Genomic DNA, 21,026 nt, shown 5'->3' on the forward strand with positions numbered 1-21,026 from the left:
CCACTTCCCTGGGCAGCCTGTGCCAGTCTTTTATAACCCTTTGAGTGCAGAAGTCCTTCCTAATATCCAACCTAAGCCTCCCCGGGTGCAACTTATCCTATTGGTTGTCACTTGTGAGAAGAGACTAAACCCCCACTTTTTACAACCTCCTTTCAGACAGTTATACAGAGCGATAAGGTCTCCCTTCGGCCTCCTTTTCTCCAGTCTGAACAGCCCCAGCTCCCTCAGCTGCTCCCCCTACGACTTGTTCTCCAGACCCTTCACCAGCTTTGCTGCCCTTCTCTGGACACCTCAATGTCTTGTCATGAGGGGTCCAACACTGAACACAGTGCTCAAGGGGCAGCCTCACCAGCACCAAGTACAGGGGTGAAATCACTTCCCCGGTCCTACTGGCCCCACAACTCCTGATACAGGCCAGGGTGCCTTTGGCTAGAAGTGTGATCGACACGCTGCGAGCTCAGCAGCACCCTGCTTTGGTACCCATCGCCACTCACCAACTCATTCCCACCCACGATGCCATGACAATTTTTGGCACAGGGCTGGCATTTTCTGGAAGGAAGAGGTGTTTGTTGTGTGCACAGGAAAGCAGATTTTTAATATCATTCAAAGCTTTTCAGCAAATATTTAAATTCCAAATGTAGGCTGAGCGGGCTAATTACCAAAAACGTACAAAATTAATGTAAGATCTGCAGTTTGATCTGAGGCAAATAAATATAAATGGTATTTATTTAATATTCTCTTGCCCTTTAAACAAGGGAAGTTTGCCATGTTCAGGCAAAATAGCTTATATTAAATAGCTGAAGCTGTGACCTATCACAGATGCTGCAGATTATACAATTAGAATATCACATCAGACAGGCCACACCAGAAGCAGAGCTTAACTGATGACTGCTTTGGAACAGGTTTGCCCTGGGGCCATGGACCACAGCCTCAGCAGGGTGCATTGCTGGGGTTGCCCTCTGCCAGCGCAGCCCAGCCCTGTCTGTTCTTCCCCCCAACCCTTTCAAATTTAGTCAGTGCGGTGGATGGGCACCACAGCCACACAGTTTGGTCAGCTCTGCGACCACAGTCCCCTTCTTGTCATGCTTTCCTCAGCTCTCCAGGACCCACTAACCTATTTCCTATTTTTTACTCAAGGAGAAAACCCTTTCACACTCTCGTACATGCCAAGAGACTGTTCCTACGGCCCCCCTCAGGCAGTCAGGACTGTGCAGAGCACATCTGAGTTACCCACACTCCAGCACGTGCTTTCACAGTTTAGTCATTTAGTTCCGAGGGCTGCAGGTCACTGCTGATGGACCTGCACTTGCCCCATCAGCCACAGAGTCCCTGTGAGCACCCCAGCATCCTCTCCCAGCACTGCCAGGGCAAGTACACAGGTCCTCGAAGCTGGATTTTAAATGATGGTTTTGACTCACCTTGATGCGTCTGGGCTGACAGGCGGTCTCCTGTTCTGCCTGGAGATGACTACACCATGTTCAGAGATCCCAAGGTGACATTCTTCTTTGCTCACCCCATTGCAGTGTGACAGCCCTGCGCCCTGGCCAAGGGGTGGTGGCTGCCCTGCACAGCCTCAACCTGCCAGAGCCTCCTCATTCACACTCCAGTTAAATCCCAAGGACTAGAGTGACTTTGATGGAAGTATTTTAATTTTAAACTGTCTTAATGAGTTAATTGAAAGTGCCACAGTATTTAGCTTGGTTGCTTTTCAGCAATTCTTCATCACCTCTAATTAGCCGCGTAACTCTTACCTGATTCCCTTCCCAATTTGTCTGTGTCTTTCTTGCACTGCGGGACAAGGATTTGTAACCATCTCCGATGTACTCAGAAATAACAAAGCTAATCAAAACTCTAAGCAGTACAATTTCTTAATATTCAGTACTTTCAAATACAGCCACCAAGACAATAGCCCTCTGTCCCAAATTCCAGATTACCGAAGGCACAGACTGACCCTCACAGAACACCACTGATCCTCAACTTTTGCTTCAAGTTCCCTTTCTCTGGATTATATTTTAAAAAAAAAAAAGCAAAACCAAATAAAACCTAATAAGCCAAATCACCAAAATATTTAGAGTAAGCCTCTGTGTTTAATAGTACTAACACATGATACAAAAAGGGTAGGGTTTTTATCATTACAGTCAGCAAATACTCTATTAGCTATAGGTTTGCTTTTGTTAATGTTGAATCTATGCCAAAAAATCTATTTCTGAACACTCATGGGAGTAAAACAAATTAATTTGCTTTGTGGCCAGAACCTGTAGGCCAAGATCATCATCTGCAATTAAAAAACTGTCAAGTTGCAACTCCTTACACGGCAGGAATTTTAAGCAGGCACACGCTCCATCTCCTCAGCCCTGTCCTCTACTTCAGTGTTCACAGTATCACGTACTTGGGCATGGCCGTAGCTCCCCCATCGCCTCTGAAAACATCCAGGCTCATCACTTCAAGCACAGACAAGGGCACAATAAACATTTTTTTAAACACAGACAGAAAACTCTCAAAGAAGAAAAAGAATTGCTATGTTGCAGTTATTTAAAGGGTTTTTATGATAACATTTTCCCCATTGTTTGTCTCATGTTTTGTGACCCACCAGTTGTTTTAACCATCAGTTAAATAATCCATGATGAAGTTTGATTAGGCTCAATACTATCAGTTTAGCACACAATGCCCCTTACACATTGTACTATTTCAAAAGTCATTACAGGCAAATTTTAAACAAACACCAATCAAGCTCCACAGCAGTACTGACTCTCGAGTCAAACCACACCACCTGCCTCAGCTTGATCCACCCATGACACAGAGACAGACTCCTGTCAGGCACCAAAGATCGCTCCTTGAAAAGAAATGACCCTCAGAAACTTGAGCTCTGTGTATATGATTTTTTTTGGAAATGGGGGAATGCAGGACAGGAAAAAACAACACAAGTGTGACCCTCTATAGAGAGCAAAACAGCATCTAAACACAGCAATTAACTTACCATTTAAAATACAACTGAAGTTTTTAAGTGACCCCGATTTCCTTTTAAAAGTTCACATAAGAATAATATTGAGCATTTAAATCTATTAAGAATCTTTCTCAGAGCAATCACAGTTATTTTATACCTTTTCTTGCAAGAAAACCTCACTCCCCAAGTTAATTTGTATAAATTTCACTAATTTGTATGAATTTTCGCAGCATTGAACCTTGCCTTCAGAAGACATGGCCAACAGAGGGCATGGATGGGAACCACTGCTGCTACAGCTGCAGTGCTGAGCAGAGGTAAGCACCGTTATGGAAAACTGGGACCAGTATGGAGCACTGGTGGCAGCTATACAAACCACAGCAGTCCAACAGGCAGAATTCATTTTCTGACTGTCAATCTGAAAGTGCACCCTTGGAAAACACAATCATCCTTTCCTGTTAGAGACAAAAACAAGAACATAGTCCTTTATGTAATAATTCCAGTATTATAAGGACTAGAATACGTTACAGTCCTGGGAGAAGTTGTACCCCCACAAAAAATGTCTTTGTTATCAAGATCACTTTATAGAACTTCAATCTTTCAAGCTACTTAGATCCCTCTTTCAAGAATCTGCTCCTTAACTTGCATGACTTCATCTTTTAAAATACTAATGCAAAGTAGAGGCACCAGGATTAGTTTTGCATTTGCTGTGCCTTTTAAAAACAGAGGAAAGCTTCACTCCAGCCACTGGGCAGTAGCTGTGACAGTTCTCACTATTTCTGCTCCCAGATCTTCTGAGCCCACACAAGGACCAAGGCTGCAATGTTTTACAGTTGTGCTAATATTTCAGACTTAACATCATGAAACAACTCCAAATGGCATCAGATCCTCTTCTCCACACCCCAACACGGTGTTATTGCCTTGATTTTGGAAAGAAAGCAGATCCTTACCAAACAGGCGAGGAGCAGAATTCAAAATTAAGAAGGAGACAGAAGGTACAGCAAACACAAAGGCTGAAAACAAATGACTATTACAATTCAACTGGTTTGGGATATAAATGGCACCAAAAGGGGAAGTTTTCTCTCCTTCTCCAGGTCACCACTCCTCCTCCTCCTCCTCCTCCTCCTCTCGTAGGAGCTGACTGCAGAGGGGGACGTAGCTGGGGTTTACAGGGAGCTGCCTGTCTCACAGGGCTTGGGGCAGACGCAGGAGCAAACACACTCAAAGTTTCCCTCAGTCCTGCGCTCGCTGCAGCAACAACTGGCTGGAGATCACCATCTCCAAACCTTCACAAGAACCCAGCTGTAATGGAAGCTCCTGCTTTTGGGTCTGTATTTAAACTATTGTACTCAGGCCAAAAAAAAAATCAGCTTCCAATTTTGCCTTTTCTTATCATCAAGGAGTGAACAATGTCTCTAGACAAGACAGAGGAATCTCCTCGAAAAACCAAAATCAGGTAGTTCTTTCACAACCCACATTTTCTAGATTCTAAGCAAACTAGTGATCGTTTCTACTGAACGAAATCCACACCTTTGGAGGGGGCCGGGGTGAAAATTAGTCATGAATGTGACCTAAAGACTTCCTGACCTGAAGATTTCTTATCCAGGTGAACATCTGAGATGGCAGCTTCACCAAAATGACCAGCCATGCCATGGCAGAGGCCAGGCAGAGTCCCTTTGTTGTCAGGCATTAAACTAAACTGGTCAAACTAAGACATTTTCAAGACACTCCAAGTCATTCTGACTATAGTAGGAAATGGGGAAAAAAGTGACATATTTTAACGAGCTTTGGATGAAGGACAAACGCCCCAAGTGAAAGATGTAAAGTTGACTGACACCCTCCCACAGTTCCAATCAATACAAAATTTTCACAACAATACATAAAGCAATAAAGTGACCACACAGAGAATGATTTACGACCCATTGAGAAAACTATTGTTTATTTAGAAAAAAGGTTACACTGGTAGAATTCAGCAGATAAAAAAATTCTTTTTTTTTTTCTTTTAAAAATGTCATTGTGAAACTTTCCAGACTAAAGTTCAGCAATACAAAGCTCCTGTAGCTGTAATTGAAACTTAGTTTATTTCATTTTTGAAGAGAGCATTTCCAATCAATCTAAAAACAACATGACAAACAAAAGGTGTGGCAAGGGACAACTGAGCACAGGTCTAGGTTTGGATGGAAGGGACAGGGTTCATTCTTTGTTTCTTTAAACAAGTCAACGTTGTACACAATATACAAATAATCCCTAAGCATCGCATGAAAACAGTGCTCCCACTTGACTTTTTTTCGTTACTGATATTAAAAACAGGCCAAGTAATAAATAAAAACTGAGTGTAAATGAGGTAAATCCAAAAAGGTTCAATAACTGTTTATTTGTGGTTTTCAAACATCTAAAAGAATGCATTTCAGATTGAAAGAATTACTAAACTCAGGCAGTATTTTTTGACAACCTAAAGTGGAACTCTGTACACGTGAAACCTCCTTTGCACTATGGCAACTGTTTGTTTGCAGCACATTGTGCTAAAATATGGAATAGGTAACACTTTCAGCCAGGTACTGAAAATAAATGTGTAAGAAACTAAGCAACAAGTTAAAAATACAGTAATGTACAACTCAACAATTAAATCCTCAGCATGGGGAAATAAAGCAGAGAACTGAATAATTTAACGAGATGCAGATGGGTCCTCTTCATTCACAAATTTCTGTGCAATCTATACTCTGGAAAATACATTTCTGGTCACAGCTGGATATCTTCCTATTTCAATCTCACCTGCAACAAAGGCATACATGATTGGAATTGGATGGTGTTCTAATGAACATCAATCTCACAACATTTTATTCCCTTCCTAATTCAAAGAATGACAATTTTCATCAGTCATTCATTCCCTAACTCTAGTTTAACCCACAGCAAGAACTATGTTAATGTAAGCACTGCATTGTAAGTAGTGAAACGTTAATTTGAAGACACAAATAAGAAACAAGCAGTTACTTATGAAGGTAAAAACTCTTTCAGAAGCACAATCCCCTCAAAATCTTACTACCTCTAACTTAGGCAAGGAATAGACGCAGTCAATCTAGGAATCCCTAGGCAGAATGTTACGGAAGATTTAACAAAGAGGAGCACAGGATTAAATTCCACTATTGTGCTTCCATAAAAAGCGGTGACACCACTATTCCAGGTCAGATGCTCCAGTTTAGCCCGTTATACAACTGGATGTGAATTTTACTGCGTGACTAACATTTACCTAAGCATTTGTTGCTTAAATCATGGTGTAGTCATAAAATCAAAGTTGTTCTTTTTTAATTGATGATAATTCTCAGTATAAATACTGAATTGCTGGTTGAAGTAAAAGTTCAAATTTTATTATTAAAGACACTGCAAGTCCTCAGCAGTAAACGTCATCTACCAAGACTTTCTTCTCCCCCCCCCCCCCCCCCCCGGAACACCCAAAAGAATCAACCCCCCCCTCAAAGTAACATTTAAGGAAATAAGGGGAAAAAAAAAAACAACCAAAAAAACTGGGATCCATCCACAGTGATCAGATAGTAATGGCTATGAATGATAAAGAGTAAAAAAATTCCATGAAATTCTTTCCAAAGAGTGCTCATAATCTTCAGTTTGGAAGCTATTCACAAACACCTCTTTGATTATTTCAAGAAGATAAAACAAGAAAGAATATGAAGGAATAACTTGAACTCCTCCCCTTTTTTCTACCGACACCTTCCCAAGAGCACACAGCATCAGCACGAGCATTGTTGCCCCAAACTGCTCCACACATTCTCACCCTCAGCTTCAGGAGCTGAACGAGCAATGCCAGCAAATTACAAACTGTTAAGAGTTTTTGACCATCCTCACAGTAAATCTTTAAATGGAATTTGCAACAAATCGTGCTTGTGAAAGGTAGCATCAATTTCTAGACCCATCAAGACGGTCATAAGAACCTGGCAAATTTTCAGTTTCATCAGTCCTTCTTCAAAAGAGACAGAAGAATTTGTGAATTTAAAAAATGCTGTCTTCTTCCTCTCCATAACAGCATCAGTTTGCCTGATAAAAAGGAAAACTCTGCCTGCCTTATATGCTGTTCGGTAGTCAGAACAATATCACTCTATGAAAACAAATAATCTCAAATTGTGAAAAATATGTGCCTGAATAAAAAAATTGTTTATACTTAATTTCTGCTTGTATTCACTTTGAGTGCTCACAGAATCTACAAAGTAAGTTTATAACAGAAACGGTTTATCAATTCTAAATAGAGAACAAACATAAGGATTATAAAGCACCTGGACAACTTGTGGACAGAGAGAAAGAAGCCTTTTCTTTGATGTTTGTTGAATACTACCACTTATTCATTCCCACGTTTACCCAGCTTATACACACGTTTTAAATTGTAAAGTTGTCCACTGCTTTCAGTAGAAAGATTGGTAGCAGTGTGTGGCTCAAGTTGGGTAGAGTTTTAAGTTCACTGGGGCACTTGAGTATCTGTAAAGTTTCAATGCTGGTGATATGGAAAGGTTTTTTTTTCCCTGGGATAGAATTAAAAAAGAAAAAAAAACAAAAACAAACAAACAAACAAACCCGTAAGACAACTACCGCCAAAAAATCCCATCCCAAACAACAAAAACCCCAGAAAAACCTATCATGGGTAATTTCGGCCCTTTCACACTCAGGCTATTTTGTTTGTATATCCTTTACAAGTCAAAAGGAGCCACAGGAGACACCATGTCAGACAGAGTAAATCACAAAAATTTTTACCTTGACTGGAACAATCTTCATTATCTGTGCTTGTCTGAAGACTTATGAGTAGATTCAACATTAAGGAAAAAAACATACCTTACTACATATATTAAAAGGAAGCTAATTTTCTGTATTTTTCTGAAATGTTAATATATAAAAGGATATTGTTTCTTTTCTTCTTTCCCTCCAGTGCTGTCTCGTTTTTCTTTCTTTTCTGTTTTTTCCTTGTCATGTCTTGATTCCTTTAAAAAACCACATATATGGGATCAATTTTATTATACAATGTACACTCTGATTACAAGGTTTATACACATTTACAGCTATAACAGGACACAGATATGAAAAAGAGAAACAAAGTCAGAAAGCCAGTTATCACCTTTTATGATTTCTGAGGTTATCTTAGAGTTTCATGACAACCACTGCCTCTAAATAGTTAGAACTGGGAACTACTGTTTCGTGTTTTACAAATATGACCACAGCATACTTACCCATTTTGAGAAAAAGCAGCTAGACTGACACATACAATTGAAAATCTGCATAGAAGTCAACTAGTTAATATGCACATTAATCCTGCTTATACATATTGCCTCACCACACCAGCCTGGAAATATTCCAAATCATTCAAAACCTGAAGTAGAAGCTCTGAATTTTCTTGGGTACTGGTAAAATGAACTATTCCTTCAATTTATCAAGCCAGAAGTGACCACTGAAATATTTAGGGCCACACAATACCAGAATTTCCAGAAGTATCTTCCTACACATTCACAGTGTATCTTATTAATTTCAGTCAAAACAGCAATAAAATTTAGGAAAAAAAAAAACCAATCTAGTTGTTCTGTGAACAACAATTTAAAAAAAAAAAAAAATCAACAAAATGACAATAGCTTATTTTACCTTTTTGCTACCAGAGGAGCTCTTCTCCATCTTTTCTGCTTTAATTGAATCACCTTTGTCTTTTCCTGATGATTTTGATTTGTTCTTCTCCTTCTCCTTTTCATTTAAGCGAGGGGAATCAGAAGGACTTTCACTTTTACTATGTTTTGAAGACCCAGCTAAAAACACAACAGAAAGCTGTAATTCACAACACGTAAAAGCCTAATATACACAACACACACTAAATAAAATACATACTTGTCCCATTTTCCTCTTTGCGTCGTTTGGTTGAATCCTGTGGTACCTCTCGGTCACTGTTTGAATGATCCTGGCACCAAATACAATTATGCAGATGTTAGCAGATTAAAACATACTCCTGAAGTAGCACCTGCTTACAATGTTATTTTGGAGAACTAATTTCTGAATGTTTAAAATGTAACTGAGTTATTACAACTTTTGCAAAGTTTCTTGAGTTTTGAAGGCAAGTTTTGAACACATTACTGTAAACCAACATTTGAAAATCTAACAGAACACAAGAAAAACAACCCTGCTACACATCACGTCTGCTTGGATAAGCTGTACAACCAATTATTACCACAAAGACTTTGAACAGAAACCTTTCCAAATATATACCAACTTTCTAAACTAGTTCATAAAAATTTCACCAACCCTTTTTCGATCCTTCCTGTCCTTTTCATCTTTCTTCTCTCTCTCTCTGGATCTTTCCCTTGACTTGTCCAAATCTTTCTTGTCCACCACTTCTCTCTCCTTACTCTTGGACAGTGCTGGAGTAGTGTGGTTAATGTAGTGCTGTTAAATTAAGGTAATATCACCGGAGATTAATATGTATTCTTAGATGTGTACATAAAAATTCCTACTCTAACGTATCTAGCTCAAAGTGCAAAATTAAACATTAATACTTTACTAGGGAAAAAAGGAGACTGAAGACACTTTCAAACTTGTCTTCTATAATTTAGCCTATAGCTTTGTTTTCTCAATACAGGAAATTGAGAAACATTTTCTCTTAACTCAATCACATTAAATAAAACACAACGTTCACCAGTGTTGTTTGATTCACCAACACAAACCAGACAGCAATACCCATGAAACAGAATATGCAGATTCCTGAACTGCCTGAACACTTGCCATCCTGCCTGGAATGAATGAATGGAATCAGTTGCTTTAACAGGTTCTATTTAAGTTTTTAAAAAAAGGTCTTAATCCATAAAGTATTTAAGTCAATACTCTGAAAATTTTCATCTAAAGTCACACAAACCCTCACCTTAAGCCTAAACTTCAAGCGATAAAAGTAGCTAAACATAAAAAACCCTATTGGTTTTGCTCCATAACATGTTCTAGATTGTTATTCCACTCTCTCTTGTAAGCAATTCTGATAAGCTCTGTAAAACATAGTAGTTTCACAAATTTGAGTATTTTTAGTATAAGCTGAGGTCACAAGGGAGAGTAGAAAGTAAGTCACAGTAATGTCAAGTCTAACAATTGATAATATATATATACTCAGTAGCATTTAAATAAGGTGGCACATGTATTATATAAATACCGATGCGTTACAGTTAAGTAATTCCATTTTTTAAAAAGAAAATTATATATAATTATATGATGAGATCTAAGAAATATTTTTCACAAAATACCAGTAAGAGCATATTTTAATTTAAAAACACCTTTCCTTGGTATTTTATATATTTAAGTTACAGCAACAGACAGATTCAAATCAGTATACTTTAATCCTTCCCCAGTTCCATAAGATAACAATTTTATTTAGGGGAGGCAGCGTAAATCTTTTGAATTAAAACGTTCTCTGTATGTCTTTTCAGAGACATGTCTTTCTTATGAGGACACCAAGGAAAGAGGTAAGTGGAAGAATAGTTTAGAACAATCTAGAAGTCACCTGAGCCAAGCCAAACATTTCGAATAATTGTATTTTTAATTAAATTAATTCTGCCCTTCTTCAGTTCTGGTAAATGCTTAACTTACCAAAAATTGATGTTACTGGTCCTATGTTAAGAGTCACACTGACCATGTCAGGTCTCCTTTCCTTTTATTACTGAACTGGAATTTTATTATCATCCTATGCCAGAGACTGAACCTTCAATATTCTCTTCACTAGATACTTTTCTTCCTGCTCTTTTCCGTTACTCCTCTTTTCTTGTTCCATTTCCGACAGTGCCATTCCACAAGTAAATTTTTCCTTCCTCCCCTTCTTGCCGTCAACTTAACTATGCTTCGCAAATACATTATTTCTGAGCAGCCCCATTCAGTTTTCTCCCAGAGATAACTTCCACGTGAGGAAGCAAACATGCAGTTCTGCTTTCTCCTATCCCATTTCTCAGGTTCATGGAGTTGCTCACGACAGACCCCACTGCTCTTCCATCAGCCCATGGCAGAGTTGTGAAAAACTTCATTCCTGCCACCCTCCTTCACAGGAAAAGGCTGGATTTAGCTCCTCAGGCTTTATTAACTTGCTTCTAGAAATGCTCCTAACTGAAATCACATTAAATTTGGGGCACCTAACTGAAGCCTGGCACCATTTATTTTATGGTCTCTGACGTAACCCAACATTTTAATGGTCTGGCCCCTGAAACTGAGGAAAGTCAAGAATAAAGCAAGGCTGCAGACATACAACAGCACTAGACGTCTGTTAACTTAAGGTGGAAGCTGAACTTCTAAGCCTTACAGGATTCTGAATACCTCATCCTTTCTCCAAATAAGTACGTAGCAGTAAAGAAAAGCATTTAACTTGTCTTATACCACATACAGGGAACATGAAAGTGCCTTAAGGCTGTAACAATGGCACTGAAGAACAAAAATTAGTTAATTAAGAAAGAATGAAAACCAGCATTTAAAAGAAGAAGGAAAGGATTGGATGTCCTCATCCCCGAGCACTCAATGTTATCCATGAAAATCCAGTAAATTATGAGTCTCACAACTGCTGTACAGGCCCACCTAAGTCTGTACAAACACGTTAGTTAACTTTGAAATTTACCTTTTCAAACTGACTAGAAAAACAAAGCTGTTTGTTGATCATTTAATTACAAATAGCTCCACTGTGGTTTTGATTACCACATCAGTGTGTTAGTGAGTAAAATAGTTTTAAATAAAAATTTAGCTTAAATAATGAAAACTTGAGTGAAGTTTCAATTAACCAGTTGAACCTTGACTAATACAGTAAGGGAGGGGAAACAGATTATACCAACTATCACACACTGCACGGATAGATGTGAGCTCAAGACAAATAATACAGTTTTCCAATTTCAAAACACTTCAATATACAAGACATCATGACAATGATTTATAAATCTTATTTGAAAGCATTTCATCAAATTGAAGAATTAAAAGACGCTTCCTACATACACTCTCCATATAAGTAGGTATGGTTGGTACTAGAAAGATTCAGTTAAAAAAAAAAAAAACCAACAAAACACATCAGCAAGTGTCCATTAAAATCAGAGCTATTCTGAATTAAATATATAAAGTGTTCTGAACACTTTTTGCACACAGAGAGCTACAAATAAAACAGCAGTGTCAATATAGAATAGGAAGTGATAGTTGTGCATTTTGAAATTAAGTGAATAAGTAACCCTAGGTAAACCACTATGTTATCCAGAAAGTTCAGATGGTCAGCATTTTCCAAGTGATGAACATTTGTGCTATTTACCTACACATTGATATTAACTGCGCAATCAAAAATTTTAATAGCAGCTTCAGAAGATTTGATTCATTTCCTACTAGTCAATCTAGTAGGGGATGTGGGAAGTTTACAGTATTTGTGACTCCTACTGTGTAAGCGGTTGGTTGTCTTCAAAAAAAAAAAAAAAGGCAACAGAATAGTTGCTGCCTAAAATACAATGTTCAAAAATGTTACTCTGCACAGCACTTGCCAGGCCACACCCGGAACACTGTGGGTTTGGTCCCTGTCTCGCAAAAAACCGTGTACAGGCTGGAGAGGGCCCCGAGAAGGGCCACAAAGATGATCCAAGCGCTGGGAAGGCTGAGAGGAGCTGGGTTTGTTCAGAGAAAAGGAGGCTTAGGGGAGACCTTAGGTCCACATTCCAGTATTTAAAAGGTGGCTGCAGAGATGGAAAAGATGAGTGGGAATGGGCACAAGTTAGTCCGGGGAATACTGAGATTGGGTACAAGAGGAAAAGTCTTCAGAGAGAACAAGCAGCCATTGGAAGAGTGTCCTTAGGAAGGGTGGATTCCCCAACAGCGACACTTCAGCTCAGCAGGGTGCTGGGCCACCTTGTCTAGGCTGTGCTTTGCTCCCCAAGAAAGGTGGGACCAGATGATCCTTGAGATCACTGTCAACCACGTACTCTGTGACTCTTTCAACTCCTGACAGCATTCTTTAGCACACATTCCTGTAAGATACTGAGTCTGAAGTGGGTTTACAGGAAGCAAAAGCACAAAGGCAGTAACGGAGGAGGTTATCTGTGGTGCTTAGCACTATGGCCCTAAAACACGAACACAGCAGTAGCAGGGGAAAGAGCACTGTTATTCCAGAGATATGTCTCCAATATTTTTGGTTTTAAACAACTACAGTTTAACTGGTATCAAACAAAGAACTAACTATTCTAAGAACTATTTTAACTATTCTATTACTATTAGTTTAATCATAAGGACATTTCCATAAATTTACTAGTTTCAGAGAGGACCAGCAAAGACACTGACCCAAAACACCTCTTAAAAATATTGACAGAATAGTAAATCCAGGGGATTTTCCTTATGTTGCTTCCACATAACTCACTCTGTCCTGTACAGAGGTTCTACAGAGTAGACTGAACACCCCCTCTGTAAATATATTGTCATTTACAAGAACAGAATTTGAATTTTCTGATGGGGTTTACGGTAAGACCAAAAGTTAAGTTCTCTCTGCAACAAAACACAAAAGTAAACTTTGGTGGTGTCTAAAAGATTCAAACCTTTGCTGAAGAGTCCTTGAGTTCGTTGAGGTTGTCCTGCAGAAAATGAACGGAGATGACACGTAAGCTGGAATAGTTTTCAGAAACCAGAGGAACTTTGGGAAGCATGGTCGTACCCTTGAAACAAAAAACAGCTACTCCTTCTGGAATAAATCTTATGTTAATACTGTACACTGAATAAAGCTAGGAACTAAAATATTTTTTATAATGAAAGAAGAAAAAATAAAAACAGAAAATGGAGACAGTCATATCTATTCTCCAGACCCAATTATGTAAACTACAAAATGTGTTTACATCTAGTTCTTCATAAAGCAGTGAAAAAATACTTTCCTGCCAAGACAAAATAAAGGAAAAATGTCTTAACTCTAAATACAGCTGAACCACAGGTGAAATAGGTTTAAAATATTTTTAAACCCATATCTTCTCCACTTTCAGTTAAATGTGGTAGAAGTCACTCTGGAATGACTTTATACTGCCGTTTACAAAAAACTGGCAAGAAAAAACTTCATCATTTTGAGTAGTTATTACTGTCACCTGCTTCCTCAAAACTAGTAACAGCTATTCAAGTTCTCCAAAACTAGCCTAAACATTTCAAGCAAACATCACATAGAAAAAGATGTACTCTTTGGAAACCCAGAAAAAAAGAAAAGGTTGTTCTAAAGTTGGTAAGATGGTGAAGTTTAAAGGCCCACACAATCCATCACAGTGCTCTCGATGAAGTATTAGTAACTTACAGTTTGAAATGTTCAACGTACTGCAAATTCAAAGATTCCATGAACATAGATGATTTAGAAATAAAATAAATATGGAGCAAGGAATGGCTACCCTGAGTCTTCAAGTAGGCTACGCCCATGGTTTTGTGCTGCGCTTGAGTGCTTGGGGTTTCTCTTTGCTGGGTAGGAGGCTTGGTTGCCACATCTGGTTTTATCGTAACGCAGGGCTCAACATGGTGGGAACCCATTGGAAATAAACAAACCTCGAAGGGAAGGTACAACAGAAGCTGCATGCGCACTGAATACACACAACTACAGGAGAACTGGTTAAAACGGAACTCCTTTCAAGACTCCTCCTTAGAAGGCACATATCGGTATGATGCTCATCAAGAAGCCTGATGAATTCAGAGGTATCGTACATCCCGTATCATCCAGGAATCTTCAGTGCTATAGATTCTTCGATAGAAGTGCAGAAAAATACGCTTCACTCTGCTGCAAAGACTCATTTGCTTGTAGCTACCATTGCACTCCAAAAAAACTGACTGCTTAAAACAATGAGGCACTTCTGTGTAAAAATTTTCTTGCCATTTCCAAACACTATTTACAAAATTTGTGCTAGGTCCTTGAAGTATTACTTTGGTTAATTAAAAAGATTTTTATAGAAAAAAAGACAGTCCGCCAATAAAGAAAAGGAATGCATTTTCTAATGCAACATAAAACCTCCAGTGGCTCCAGTGTGTACTTGGCACAAAACTTGAAGGAAGTCGGACATTGGCATCCCAAACTCGTGAGCCTAACATGGGCGCTGCCTTCCTCAGGCTATACTAACCTTTACTGTTGAGGAATGTGATGGAGAAGAATGTGTATCAACTTTGCGGCGTTTTTGTTCTGAGGAAAGAAAAAGCACATTAGCATTAGCGAAACATATTTAAAAGAGGATAATCTAATAATATGGCTTTCTCAACTACCAAAATAATTTAACCTAGTTTTTAAGTTTTACTAGCAGGCAAATTTTGGTTTTCTCTAGCTATACAGCACACCTTGACCCTCATCATGAAAGTGTGCAGGAAGTGTAATATGACCAAACTGCTGCAAAATTATACTCATTCTAAACTTCTATTTTATGTAAGCCTGTGTGTGAATTTCAGAGTTGCTATGAAGATCCTGAAGAGAAGAACCCACTGAAAAGCATTACAACCCTCCATTACTTGGTTTGCTTTAAGCAGTGTAAATAAAACTCAACATCAGCCTCAGACTATAAGCAGTTTAAGTATCAACACTAAGAATTTGTTAACCCTTAATACAAGAATGAACTGATAAATATGTTTGCTGTGTCTTCCCTAAGGACGCAAAGGCCTACATGTTCCACATCCCCCATTTTCTTCAATTCAAAGGTTATGATAAGATTCTTGAGGTTTCTGTACATTTTTGCAAAACTTCCAAGTTTTGCAAAATGTGTTATAAAAACACATTTTATTAAAAGACCATTTAGAGTTATACTTAAAACTCGTAGCTTTTATGTAAACAAGCACGCGCTGAAGACACCTGAAGCTCACACTTCACACGCACGCGGCTCGCTGTCTGGCGATACCCTGACCGCCCACTTCAGGCGCCAGCTGTATCTAAAAGCCAACGCCAAACTGTCAGCTATTGGGTACCAATTGCTCCTCACCAGCTCAGGCAGTTTTTGACATTCAGTGACTTTCCTGTGACATATTCTATTTTTCTAGACAAGAACAGAAATTAAATATGCAAACCTACCCCTTTCAGATTCTGATGTCTCTGATCGGGGAACAGGGGACTTCAAGGACCCAGCTACTGGCACCTTTTCTCCTCCTTTAGCATTTTCCTTGGATTTCATTTCCTTTGCTACATCTCTTTCTCTGGACGGCTCCTTTTCTCTCTCCTTTTCTATGGTTGACTTTGACTCAACGATGGTAACAACTGTCTTGGATTTTTCTTCTTTTGAAGCTTTTTCTTCCTTCTTGACTTTTTCCTTCTCTTTGTCAGATTTTGGCGGTTTCTCCTTGATCTCTCTTGCTTTATCATCTTTGTTTGCCCGTTCTTCCTTTGGTTTATCTTTCCCATCCTTCCCAAGTGCCTTCACCTCTGGAGCGGCAGCTGGAGTCTTGTCTTTCTTTTCTTTCTCTTTTTCCTTCCCACTTTTTTCTTTATCATCTTTCTCTTTAATAATTTTGCTGCATGAAAAATAAGGCCAATCAGTACACATACGAAACCAGCTCTAGTTTTATTACTAAAGTTCTACTTCTGATGATTTGATACAATCTCCTAAAGTAGTCACTGTCACATTTAAGATCTGCCATCTCTTTATCAGAACAGCAACAAGCAAATAGTTTCATTTGTTTAATCTTTATTTAGCTAAAATGGAATGCATTTAACAATGTCAGATCAGTACAGTTGTCTATTTTGGAAAAAATAATCTCATTTACTAAACTTTCAGGTTACATACAAACTGTTCCAATTTCTTCAAAGTAAAGAATAGGCAGGTCAATTTCGAATTATATGTTTTGGAAGGAAAATAGAGAATGTCAAATAGTAGTTTTTCCTCACCTATTAGAAGCACTGTTTCCATTGCTTGTTGTCACCTTCGGTGCAGTGTTGACAGCTTTATTAATTACTTTCACCACACCTTGAGACTTCTCCTTTAGTTTTTCTGTTGTGGTTTTTTTTTAAAAAAAAAAAAAAGGAAAAAAAAAACCTGCTTTATTTCAAAAAGTTAATATACATCCTACTGGTTAAAATAAAACAAGTACCTAAGCATATTCATGTGAGATCATGTGTAGTTAACTGTTTAAATAGAAATTACACGCAGAACACCCCCTCTCAAAACCAACTAAAAATAAAGAACACAGAGAACCTACTTAACATCACATTTAGGTTTTGTTCTTCTCCATTTAATGAAACAAATTCTGAAAGAATAGCTTGTAATGTCAAAAGAATTCTACTAATAAATAAATAATCATAGGTTTGTTTACCAGTCTCCTCAGCAGTGCCTTCTTCCAGTCTAACTGTATTGACTGTGAGAGACAGGGGCATCCCAGCACCACCTGGCCCATTCTGTACTGTTGCAGCTATGGCAAAAGTGGGTCTTTGTGGTGGAATTCATTTTCAGGTATCATGAAAGGCTTCCTACTTTTCAACTGCCCAGAATAGCTGCAAGTCGCACAGATTGTTAAAAATGCACAAACAAAGCAAAACATGGATTGAGTTTTAAGTGAGGATCTAATCTAACAGTTAATCTGTTATTTATTTCACAGTTTTTCCCAACTGATAGGCCATTTCTTCCCCCTTTATTGATGAGGTCAAAAGAAAAAGAAAAAAAAACCACACGCACACAAAAAAATCACTAGACACAGAAGAAGCTGTATCTCCACATCCTCTTCACCACGACACACACACACCTGCCAAACACACAGAAGAAGAACCTACTGACAAAATTGCTGGGGCAACCTGAACTGCCCCTCAAGCACACACTGACGATTCTGCATCCACCACGGAGATGTAAAACATGACTAGCATTTTAGTTTAGCATTTTAGAATCACATAAATGTCCAAAATCTAAGTGGTCTTGTGTCAATAACAGCCCTTGGCTTTCTTCATTTTAATCTCCTACCCATCTACCTGCTGCTATGCTATGGGGAAATCTTTACTACTTGAAGTGTTTTCCTAGAGTCTTGTAAAGGAAATTAGTCATCATCCAGAACAATATGGAAGTTTCCATTCACACTGCCAGCCCTGAGATGCAGGATAGCGAAATCTTCTGTGACAAGGTACAAATCAAATATTAGGAATGTAACAGTTCCAAGTCTTTAGAAGCTTTTCATGATCCACTTTTAATCACTTTCTTAAAGTAAGGTGTTGTTACCCCATAGCCAATGCATATAGATCAGGTCTCTTCTCTTTCTCTTCCTGACATATCTTATGGACTCTTCTTTCCAAGGCTTGGCCCAGGTTCAGCACTTTTGGATACCACGGAAGGATTTTGGTCAGCACAATCAGGATATTTCTGATATGTGTATATTCACCTGTTTCAAGGCAGTGCACAGAAGCCTAGAATACAAATTAAATCTAATCAAGTTGGTTTCTTTTTATTAAAACTTCCAAAGCCAGAAGTTTTTTGGCATCTTTACCTTAGTTAATTTATAGTGCCACTTGTGTACCACATGTCTAAAATTCTCATAATCCAATTGATCGGCTTTATTTCCACCATCAAATCCAGTTGCCCGTAATATAGTTAGGAAGCCTGGATAGTTGCCACATTCCTACATGCACATAAAAAAAGGAAAAATAAATATTTTTCAGGAAACAAAAACAATAATTCTGCTGAAGATAATACAATAACCGAGGCACTTATCCACTGATCCTGCTAAAGACTAAGACACGATCACACTTTACAAGACTTACACCCATACTTAGAAAATGTATTTGTGGGTGAGAGTACTTTAACTAACTTTTGCGAGGTGCATTATGTGAGTTTCCATATCCTCCCTAAATTATCTTCAAGAGAAGCTATGACAAAATCAGAAAGGCAACAGTCTTTTAGCCACTGTATTTTTCGACGCTGTACAAAATTACTTCTATTAAAACCACACATATTACATAAACTCAATTCTAAGATTATGCCATCAGGAAAAAAAAAAAAAAAAAATCAATCACACAGTGTTTTTAAAACTAATCCTCTAAATCGAATTTTACTGGGCCAAATTACATAACTGGCCACTACATTTTCTCATGAACACACTCGTTCTAGTAACTTCACATACCTTTTCATATATGCCTCTATCACTGTGCCATCTAGTCACAGTCTCCAGCATACAGCATAAAAATCTGCCGTATCTACTAGCTTCGTTTTCAGTGCAACTCGCAACTGTATATATTATGTCAGAGAAAACCTGTGAACAGTAGTGAAAGTTACAGTGACTTTACTGAATTACAAAAGGAACAAGAACCAACAAAAACTTCAAATTTCTCTCATCTAAACCACCATTAAACTTGTTTCTAAAGGCAAAGGAGATCTCTCACAAAAATATTCTAAGTTAGTTTTTAAAACTCTACTACCCAACTGCTTGTCCTTCACACTTAGCCCAGAATCTGAGTAGAGCATACAGCTGCTGACACAAAGTTTTCCATAGCTAAAGTGTGTCTTCAATGACCTAAAATTGTTTTGTTTTCAAATTAATAATTTATTTGAGCATGCAGAAGCAATCCCCCAGACAAGCTGATGCAAAAGGATTTTTTTCCTGGCCTACACAGGTTCATCAGACAGGTTCATGCAGTTGCCTACGTCTGTCACCTAGAACATGGACTAAGTATTTCAGTGAGAATGCTCTTTGGGACACATGAAATCAAAGCAGATACCTACTGCAAATATCTTGTCTCAAAGAAAAGCAGACAATCGTACTGAATGTTCTTACAAAAATAATCTTGACCATAACTTTTTACAATACAGCCTGATATGCATCCCTTATTGAAGCTCATTGTCAAATCAGTTACAACTGTAGAGATGATGCACGAACAATAATTTGACTTCTTAGAGCAGTAAGTGCTAGAAAGGTTTTGATATCCCAGACAAGTACTGTCAGCTGGTACTGCTGGAGCTGAATGCATCTTGCAAGATTCTTCCATTTACGTCCTCAATCTTTTTTTCTTCCACAGGAGGAAAAAACCCTAGCTGTCTGAACAGTGAAAAGTGCCTAACAAATGCCTCTTCCAGCTGCCTCCTCTGACCCAGAACTCAGGCTGCCTCTGCTGTCACAAGTACTCCCCACGTCACCATGGGAGTCCCTTCCCATGTCTCAGCAGTGATACAAATGAGTCCACTACCCGCAGCATGACCTGCCAGGGGCAGAGGGTCCTAAGGATGCTGCTTGTGGGGGGCAAGTAGAAGAAAGTTGATGCTACAGCAGTAGGGCTCAGAGAGCTAATAAAATGGAAGGGTCAGATGAGGCCACAGAAACAGCCTGGACAGTTTGCCAAACCTGAATGCTAACGACTCTGCTCTGAGCATCCCACCCGGTCAGGATAAATCAAACCCAAAATTTCTTGACAATACACCTCTGAAGCTCTAGGAAAACTTGGTTTGTAGAAACTGAGGTACGAAAGGGAACTTTTGATTGCCACAGGTTGTAGAATTAAACATGGGTAACGATTTTTTACCTCTTTTGAGATGCAGAGGAGATACTAGGTTTCCAGGCTCATAACAGTAATTAAGCATGTACATACACAGAGAAGTAGCTACTTACTCTGTCATAGCAGAGAAGTGTGGAGAAGTTGGGTGTTTTCTGCTGATGCACCAGTTCTACAAAGTGAGCACAATAAACCGCATCGATTGCCGAAAAAATGCACCGAGGAAATATACATAACTGCAAGAATTTTGTGATAGTCTCATTTTTGGTAGACTCTTCAAAAACAAAGAATTTGGGAGAAAAAAGAAACAAACAAAGTTAATGGACTAACACTCAACAACTCTCTTCCAAGAAGTTCAGTATCACACATCCATATTCTTGAGTTTGTATACTAGATCACTTTGTATTCCAGAAATGTCTTTGGCACTGCTGAGAAAAAGTCAAAAGAAGTTTAACTGCTTGAGGATGCGGGGGAGGGTGGGAGGGCAGCTGCAGACAATCTGTATTTGTTATTGGGAAAATTCTTCTATTATACAATGTGGGGGGGAAGAGGCTCAGAAAACACTTTGGTAAACTTCAACTACTCAAATTCTGCGCATCTGCAAAAAGAATACCACCTCTGTCTCTAGAACAGTTGCTTTCTCCTGTCCAGATGGGGTTGACTTTCAGCTTGGCT

General features: G+C 38.7%; 1 protein-coding gene across 1 annotated transcript in view; it reads right to left on the minus strand.

Moving 5' to 3' along the window:
* Nucleotides 1-4,852: 4,852 nt before the first annotated feature.
* Nucleotides 4,853-21,026, minus strand: part of THOC2 (THO complex 2) — a gene marked incomplete at its 5' end in the record, with an annotated part of 47,779 nt that continues 31,605 nt past the window's right edge. Inside the window, 16 exon segments of the mRNA XM_009877793.1 lie at nucleotides 4,853-5,713; nucleotides 7,697-7,744; nucleotides 7,844-7,920; nucleotides 8,573-8,730; nucleotides 8,810-8,879; nucleotides 9,221-9,361; nucleotides 13,492-13,527; nucleotides 15,034-15,092; nucleotides 15,966-16,402; nucleotides 16,776-16,878; nucleotides 17,201-17,308; nucleotides 17,311-17,378; nucleotides 18,091-18,275; nucleotides 18,356-18,487; nucleotides 18,989-19,117; nucleotides 20,468-20,625. Of these exon segments, the coding sequence (XP_009876095.1) occupies nucleotides 7,717-7,744; nucleotides 7,844-7,920; nucleotides 8,573-8,730; nucleotides 8,810-8,879; nucleotides 9,221-9,361; nucleotides 13,492-13,527; nucleotides 15,034-15,092; nucleotides 15,966-16,402; nucleotides 16,776-16,878; nucleotides 17,201-17,308; nucleotides 17,311-17,378; nucleotides 18,091-18,275; nucleotides 18,356-18,487; nucleotides 18,989-19,117; nucleotides 20,468-20,625 (1,889 nt within the window).

The sequence above is a fragment of the Apaloderma vittatum genome, unplaced genomic scaffold (assembly GCF_000703405.1).
Source record: "Apaloderma vittatum isolate BGI_N311 unplaced genomic scaffold, ASM70340v1 scaffold25731, whole genome shotgun sequence".
In the NCBI taxonomy this organism is placed as follows: domain Eukaryota; kingdom Metazoa; phylum Chordata; class Aves; order Trogoniformes; family Trogonidae; genus Apaloderma; species Apaloderma vittatum.